Raw genomic sequence first — 8,999 nt, forward strand, 5'->3', positions numbered from 1 at the left:
TACCTGAAATATCAGTAGGATATCTGCTCAACATAAAGATCTGTAGATGGTCTAAATTGATAATGAAATATATGTTTATATGTATTTGCACGTTCTTTAGCATCATCTAGTAGTTTTGTATTACTGAGCTTTCCGAATCTCACTCTATTACTCACCATTTCAGGTTAAAAGAATTGTACCAGTGCAATTATCGACTTCAGTAAGGGAGTTCTTCCGACGTTGTTTGCAGAGTATGATACATGTGATTAGGGGGCATGTAATTGTATTTGTGTTTATATACGAGTTTGAAAATCCGTTTTATTTCTGCATACTGATAAATCATTTTATACTTTACATGTTTAATAAAAGTTTCAAAATTTTTGCTATTTTACAGTGGATCGCTCCGATGGCCCTAATGTGACACTCCAGATCGGATCAGGTTACCCGCATCGGTCTGAGGGGTTACATTTAGTATATAACTCGTATATATATATTAAATTTCTTTTATCATTTCGTTGGTAGTAACTAGTTCGTGTACTTTTCTCTTGTAAACAATGAATCTTTAACCATTGCTGATAGCAATACGAGTTTGGTTCTCATTAAGACGTTGATCCACACCCTTCCTCTTGCAGGAACCTATTTGCTTTACATGGAACTATTTATGTTTCGATCCGTTGGATAATTGTTTTCTTGTTGTATATTATTTGAAATTGCAAATGATCAAACTTTTTTTGTTACATTTTTTTTTCTTATATATATATTTGGCTGATAAAAAATGGGTTCTTTCTCTTGCTCCTTGAAGGCTAGTCACCGTTGAGTCTGTATGTGGCGTGAATGTTCCCATGTATACAGTTACACGAACTAAAGTTGTGTTTACAATGATTATGGAGTTTCTTCTCGCAGGACAGAAGTATCCATCATCTATAGCTGGAAGGTAACAATCGGTTCGATCCCTTCCAAGCAGTTGCTTCTCGTGGACAATGTCAAGAAAATGGTATAAGTTACAAGGAAATAATAAAATCATTGCCTTTGGTTAATTACTTCATTTTGCATGTGGGTTTTCCTTTGGTCTGATTCTGGTACTAGTAGATTAGCTTATCAAGAAAGCTGTGATATGGAAGAACAGGAGGCAATTACACCATTACTTATATCTCAAACCCCAAAATCCCAATATTTCTGTAGTATTCAGGGCCGAAAATTGAAGACAACTCTAATAAATTGTTCAATCTTATAATCTCTCCTTTGTGTTATTTGGTATGAAATCAGTGAATGTGGAGATCAAGGATGGAAGATGTTGAGATGCCATTGCTTCTTAGTAACTCTCAGATTGATGTATCCATCCCGGGATGTACTGCATCATCAATTCCCTCAGATCTTTCTGGGAACAGAACAGTAATCGAGTAATCATCTATATTTGCTTCCGATCGACAAAACAGTTTCGAGGAATTCTCGTTCTCATCGGATTAGAGGTTCAACATTTTAAGGCCTTGTTAGCTCTACCATCAATATGCCAATTAGAGAAAGCAATGAATATAACTGTTGTTGATTGTGTTCATTAGTTTGTAGTGAAATTACACATGTAAACACTATGAAGAGGAAAATATGGATCATGTATTAGTATAACATAGCATTTTCTTATTCCTGAATGTCGTATGCCTACTTTGGCCATGGTTAAAAAAATAACCTATCGGTATCATAACATTTTCTTGGTCTGCAACTCACTAATTTCACCGTCTCTGCAATTTCCCACAGTTAAAATCAATGTACTGTTTATAATCTTTGGAAGAACTCTGCAACAATCCCTCCTTGGCGACTGCGAAAACGAATTTGGGGGTTCAGATGGAAATACGATATAACTTGTGATCATAATAACAGAAAAGAAGTTTACCTTGAGCCATCGATCGTCATCTGTCTTCTTTACTACCACCACAAAATTGAGTTTCTTTGGCGAGTCCATTTCCCAACTGCAATGATGGTTGAATGTTCGATGATGATAGTAAATTCCAATAGTTTGGTTCTTTTCATGATCAGTCCTAACTTTGTACATGTAGAAAAGAAAGGGTTTCTGGCAAGGGTGCTTTACAACAGGCCTAGTGTTAAATGCAAAAGCAGTGTAATCATTTCGCTTGTGCCAACTATAAAATGTTCTACTCGGCATCTCAAGCTCTCTTGGAGACATCACTCCCCTCAAGATTTGAACCACATAGCCCCACGAGACCGAGATGGACCAGTATCGAATTGAGTCGTAGCAGATGGATTGTTGCATCAGACTCGCCGAATCCAATTTAGCGGCTTCAAGCAGGTGCGAAATAGCTCGTGCTCGTCTCATACCCGGGAATATAGGATACAATACATCTAGGTGGTGAAGTGATACCAAAGGAGTCACTGGATGGGCTCCCAAGAGGCCTAATACGTTTCCATACACATCATACTGTACAAGCATAAGATTCATACATTATGTTTGATGGGGGGAAAAGATTCATACATTTGCATTGCTTCAGAAGTGGAAGCATTACCTGATGGAAGCCAAGCTCCCTGGTGAGGGGCACCCCAAGCTCAGCCATGCAAGCCTGTATCCTGTCATCGCTACCGTATAATGACGGATACCGTTGTATGCATTTGTTCTGCATCTTTGACAACTCTTTCGCCAACGGATAGCTTATTGCAAATCCACCCCCTCCAAAAGCCATTGAATATGAAAACAATATATTCTGAATATGACTCTCTGATGCACTCCCAATGTAATAAAACTTTGTATGATCATATTTAGACAGCACCCTGACCAAATTATCAACAATAAAAGCTGTGTCATCATCCCCCATAACGAACCACCTAACATCCTTCATTTTAAGCTTCAATGTCTCCGAGACCACTCTCGTTATCCTCAATGCTGATCTAGACCCCACCCTGTTTGAGTACTTAAAATGAGACGTATTCGCGGAAACCCGAATCTCCGGCAGAGCTTCGCCTTTCTTCGTCACCACTTTCTTATCCAACCAAACCGCCCCTCTAGTCTGATTTGGCCTCCACCATGCTTTTATGTACTCTTTCCTGGTCTCCCACAAATGGGACGAAGATGCTAACCCGAAAGCAATGTGTTTCAGCTGAGTATCGGATCGTTGGTATCGCATCGGGGGTGGTGGTGGTTCAACAACAGGGCTCACTTGCCTTTGCTCTACTGGCGAAGAGGTGTTGGAGGAATGGTTAAAGGGTGGTGCTATAATTTTGTTGGAGATAATGGTTAGAGCGGGACCTTTGCGCTCAGTTTTGCTGAACATGAGATTGGAGTATGCAATGTACAGTAAAGCCATAGCCAGGAGCAAATAAATGATTAGCCCTCTCAATCTGTTCTGTGGCATGCGTTGCTGGGTAGAGTTCATTTGTTTTCCTACAAGGCTTTAACCGTTTATTTTGGTTTTGTTTATCTTGTTGTTGATGATGGTGGTTTTGTTCTTTGATGCTTCCAATGTTTTCGGTCCAAAGCATGGACAAGGACAAGGATTGTTATAGAAATCAGCTTGGACTGAGAATTGTTCGGATCTAATTGACAATTTATATTTTCGCCATCAATGTAATTATTAAAATTTATATACGATATTCTTCTTGAATTAAAATTTATATACATTTTGACAAAAAAATGACTTGTATAAAATTCCATAATATGTAAGTCGTAGCACAATTCATATGGGGATAATATCCACATTTAAAGTTTGCGAGTTTGGGTGTGATTCACCCAATTACAAATTAACTAAACTTATAATTCCCCCATAACTTTAATCTATATTATTTTGTATAAAAGGTTGTAAGAGAATATTTTATATAAAAGTATAGTTTTAGAATCATATTCAATATGCATTAACCAATCGACCTTAGCATAACAGTTAATGAATTATTGTTATTCTTTGAGATTTCGGGTTCGAACACCACATATATAAAATGTTAATATTTATTATCAAATGATTAAATATCTTTAAATAGATATTACTTTGTATTTATCCAGAATTATAAAAAAAAATTATTCAATGCAAGGCTATAAATAGAGAAGTAAAGAATTCATATATAAATCTATTGATTACACGTCTGACCACACAAATAAGATATATATATATACTTTTTGAATGAAAGGATATGCGAAGCCTACCTAGCTTTTGACAAGTTTAACGTACGGAGGGCCATGTAAATCATGGGCAATAGGCTGAAGCATAGAATCTGGAGCAGAAGGAAAAGAGTGTAATAGATAATCGCGAGGGGGTCGAGCTTTGTCACTCCATCAACAACCATGTTCTCTTCACGAGGGACTCATAGAAACTCCATATACCAGCTATGAGCACACATGTATTGATTACTCTAACGAGAGGAATCATCGTATAACCAGCATTAGGGACAAGAAGCAGTTGGATCGCTTATCGGCTTTTGCACGGCTTCAACACCATAATTCCATGCAGTATGCAAGCAAATGTAGATACCCCAAAGCCCAGCTATAAGAGGAGACGAGATTTCGATAAACTTGTGGAATCCTTGAAGCCAGTCACCTTCTCTCGTTCGGAGCACACCACTGACTAAGCCAAGGCCAGAAAAAACGTCAATCGAAGCATCAAAGTTGAGACAGTTTTGCACGTGCATGGGAGGTCGCCACATGATCATAGTTGGATATCTAGTCCTTGGAGGAGCAATGGGTTGAAGGCAAGCTTCAACATGAGTTGACCAAAAAATACTACGTTAGAGGGTGTCATCGATGCTAGAGCTTGAATTGTTTGAATTTCTCCTTTTTCAAATCTGCCAAATGAAAGTTGGAAAGAAAACAACCCAAGAAATTACCATACGTGGGATGCTGTCTTTGTTCATTAAATTAGCCATGATCCAGTAAGACAGAAGAGCCATGAAGGAGTTTTGAGCGAGGGCAGGAGGGATGACTTTTGTCGACATCATTTTTTAACAAAATAAAAAATTAAATTGTACGACTTTGTGAAATGACGAGGGAGAGTCGCCACCCATCAGTTTAAGGTGAGATTAAAACTCCATAAAAATATTTAGGTCTACGGAAATCAAAAGTGGGTTTAGGGTCACGGTTATATATGAAGAAGGGTTAAGACTCTCACAACGCCCATAAAAATGGCGCTTACTTGACCACAAATATTCTATCTCGACTCATATATACTATTATTATATTTTGAGATTAATAAGGAATTTTTAAATTCTCAAGATTAACTTTGAATTCTCTAATGGATAAGAGAATCAAAATTATGCTCAAAAACCCTAAAAATTCAAAAAATTAATATGTGTAAAATTCCGAGGACAAAGTGTTTCATAAGTGATTTCGAGCATTCTCCAACATCTAGAAGAATGTTGAAATTTAATCTCATTCAAGAAGACACCTTGATTTTCATGAATCATGCTAAAAGCTCGAAATTTACAACTCTTTAAAACACCTAAAAAATTTATGACTTTTAAGAAAATTTAGAAGTATTCCTCAAAGTCCAAAAGTTCTCATGATATTGTTTTTATATATAAAAAAACAAACATATGTTCTCTCGTTAAATAACCTCGAAATCCTCAAATGTCTAGAAAGATATCAAATGTCCAATTAATTTCACAAAATACGTCGTTTAAAATAATGTGACGAGAGTATTTGAAATGTACGACATGCTTTTGAAATCTAGACGTGAAGAATATAAATACAAAAAAGAGTTCGTTAACAATTCTAGATTCTAAAAAACCCTAATATTCGAGATTCTAAAAGAACTGATGTTATCTAATCCTAACATCAATTGCTAAATCCTCTAACTACGTCTCTAATACCTAAAATAAAATAAATTGGAAGATACAAACTAAAAATAAAATTTAAAAGCTCTAACTCATTCAACATCTAGAACAAGGAAAATCCCTTTTAATTAAGTTATTAATAATAAAAATAATTTTTAGTGAGTATAAAATAAATTTGCTAAATTTGTAAATGCAAGATTGAATAATTCCTCATATGTATTATTTTAGAATAGAAACTATACATATATATAATTCTAATCTAACTAACTAACTGTCAATTTGTTACAAGTAAAACAGAAATAACAGACTTTAACTTCTAACACTCCCCCTCAAGTTGGTGGGTAGAAAATATTTTTTACCCCCAACTTGGATACAAGATACTCATGTTGTTGTACTCCTAGAGCTTTAGTAAATATGTCTGCTAATTGCTCTGAAGAAGACACAAATTCTGTTTTGATAAGTTCTTCTTGTATTCTCCCTTACAAAGTGACAGTCAATTTTTATATGCTTTGTGAGCTCATGATACACTAGATTTGCTGCAATATGAAGAGCAGCTTTGTTATCACAATATAGCTTGATTGGATACTTTCTTTCTAACCGAAGCTCATTGGCTAAACCATTTAACCAAGTCAATTCAACTGATGTAACAACCATGCTTCTGTATTCTACTTCAGCAGATGATCTGGCTACTGTATTCTGTTTCTTGGACTTCTATGAAATCAATGAATTTCCAAGCTTAATGCAAAAACCAGAAACATACCTTCTTGAAATAGGACATGCAACCCACTTTGAATCATAATATGATTCAAGATCACAACTGCTGTTTGAATCCATCAAGATCCCTTGACCAGGATTCTTTTTATTCAAGTGATGCATAAATTGACTCAAGTGATGCACAACAAAATATATCTGGTCTGTGGTGTGTGGGGTAAATAAGTCTTCCAATGGGCCTTTGATAAACACTCTTGTCAGCTAATAACTCATTAACTTCATTACTTCCTTTTGTGCACAGCTCATCATACTCTGTTGTAGTAAGCCTAGCATTTTATTCAAGGGGAGTCTTTGCTGGTTTTGAACCACTTACTCCTATTTCCTCAATCAATTCAAGGGCATATTTGTGCTGATTAACTAAGATCCCTTTTGTTGATCTCATAATCTCAAGACCCAAAAAATAGTTCAACTCACCAAGATCTTTCATTCTAAACTTCTTGTTCAAAAGACTCTTTAAATCATCAATAAAAAATTGTCATTGCCAGTAATTAGCAAGTCATCAACATAAATCAGCAAGACTACAATCTTCTTATCTTTCCTCATTGTGAACAAAGAATAATCAAATTTGCTTTGTTCATAACCATCACCTAAAAGTGCCTCAGTTAACTTCAAATTCCACTACCTAGATGTTTGTTTCAAGCATAAAGAGATTTTTGCAGTCTACATACCTTATTCTCCCCCTGACTGCAAAAACCATGAGGAAGTTCCATATATACCTCTTCAGACAAATCACCTTGTAAAAAGGCATTATACACATCAAGCTGGAACAAAGGCCAATAAAAAACATAAGCAATGGCAAGAAGAAAACGAACAATAACCAATTTGACCACTGGTGAGAAGGTATCCACATAATCTACACCCTCTTTTTGACTATAACCCTTGGCTACCAAACGAGCTTTAAAGCTATCTACATTACCATCAACATTATATTTAACCCTATAAACCCATTTGCAACCAATAGGGACTTTTCCAGATAACTGACCAAGTTTTATTTGTTTCAAGAGCAAGAATTTCATCCTTCATAGCCCGTACCCATTCTGGAAGTTGAATGACCTCATAAAAAGATTTAGGTTCAACAGGATGCGAAATAGAGAAAACAAAAGATTGTGTAACAAGAGGAAGATGATTATAAGAAATAGAATCTGAAATGGGATAAGTAGAAGTAAAAACATAATTGCAAATAAAGTTATTCAACCATTGAGGTTGTTTAGTAACCCTAGTAAACTTCCTAACCAAGACTGGAGCTACTGGACCCATAAAAGATTCTAACTGTTATGATGATTGCCTAGGTTCAAGTATGGAAGAAGAATCATGTGGTACAATAGGAACATGTTGCTGACCAAAAGAAAGAATTAGGAACTCAGAATCATGAATAGAGGGATTGAAAGGGAAAAAGGGATCTGTCTGAACAGGAAAATGAAAAGGAAACACATGTTCATGAAAAATAACATCTCTATTGAAAAAGATCTTCTTAGAAGTAAGGTCAAACAAAAGATAACCTTTTTGAGTATTAGAATATCCCATGAAAACAGAAGGTAAGGCTCTAGGAGCAAATTTATCAGTTAGTTTAGGGCCAGTAGTATAACACAAACAACCAAAAACTCTAAGGATAGACATATCAGGAGGTTTGTGATAAATAATTTCATAAGAAGTTCTCCATTGCAAAACAGAAGAAGGAAGCTTGTTTATAATGAAACAAACTGTCAACACACATTTACCCCAAAACTTAATAGGCACATTTGATTGAAAACGTAAAGCCCTAGCTACTTCTAAAAGATGTATATGCTTTCTTTCTGCAACTCCATTTTGCTGTGGAGTCTGAACACAAGAACTCTGGTGCAAAATACCAAGAGAAGAGAAAAAATGAGTACAGTGAGAATTGAAAAATTATGTACCATTGTCACTTCTAACAATTTTAGTGACAGAGGAAAACTGGGTGGATGTAAATGAAATAAATTGTTTGAGAAACAGAAAAACATTATTTTTAACTCTCAAGAGATATACCCAAGTCACACGTGTGCAATCATCAACAACAGTTAAAAAATATCTATGACCACTACGGGTAGATATCCTACAAGGACCCCATAAATCTATATGAATGAGTTCAAAAGGTTTTGAAGATCTAGTAAGACTAAGGGGAAATGACAATCTGGTTTGATTTGCCAAAGGACATACATTACAAGTATGAACAACATTTGTATCAAGTTTATCAAAAAAATAAGAAGATAATTTTTCGTAGCAGAAGCATGCCCAAATCTAGCATGCCAAAGATTAATTTTATTAGAGACAGAAACAGTAGGTACATAATGAACAGAAGAAATGTTCCCAGGACTAACCAAAGAATTACAAAGTTTTGTAGAAAACAAACCAGTAGATCCTTTAGTAGACTCAAAAATATAAAGTCCTTTAAACCTTCTATCAACACCCTTGATCATGCCAGTGTAAAGATACTGCAAGATACAAATGTCAGAATAAAAGGAAATGAC

At 35.5% G+C, this 8,999-nt stretch overlaps 1 protein-coding gene across 1 annotated transcript; it reads right to left on the minus strand.

Annotated features, from left to right (window-relative positions):
• Positions 1-1,629: 1,629 nt before the first annotated feature.
• On the minus strand, positions 1,630-3,375 carry LOC120145144. Its single transcript, XM_039159037.1, has 3 exons — positions 2,496-3,375; positions 1,868-2,410; positions 1,630-1,792 (listed from the first exon to the last, which is right to left on the minus strand). Exons 1-3 carry the CDS (start codon positions 3,357-3,359, stop codon positions 1,673-1,675), a joined length of 1,527 nt encoding a protein of 508 aa, XP_039014968.1. The 5' UTR covers positions 3,360-3,375; the 3' UTR covers positions 1,630-1,672.
• Between the last annotated feature and the right edge of the window lie 5,624 nt (positions 3,376-8,999).

Source organism: Hibiscus syriacus, unplaced genomic scaffold (genome assembly GCF_006381635.1).
Source record: "Hibiscus syriacus cultivar Baekdansim isolate YM2019G1 unplaced genomic scaffold, ASM638163v2 tig00110893_pilon, whole genome shotgun sequence".
NCBI lineage: Eukaryota > Viridiplantae > Streptophyta > Magnoliopsida > Malvales > Malvaceae > Hibiscus > Hibiscus syriacus.

Bases quoted from the DNA above. Each gene is read 5' to 3' on its own strand.
- LOC120145144 (XM_039159037.1), bottom strand. From the start codon at position 3,359: ATGAACTCTACCCAGCAACGCATGCCACAGAACAGATTGAGAGGGCTA. The intron at 2,411-2,495 runs GTAATGCTTCCA...ATGCTTGTACAG, and splicing joins GGGAGCTTGGCTTCCATCAG to TATGATGTGTATGGAAACGT. The intron at 1,793-1,867 runs GTAAACTTCTTT...TCGTTTTCGCAG, and splicing joins ATGACGATCGATGGCTCAAG to TCGCCAAGGAGGGATTGTTG.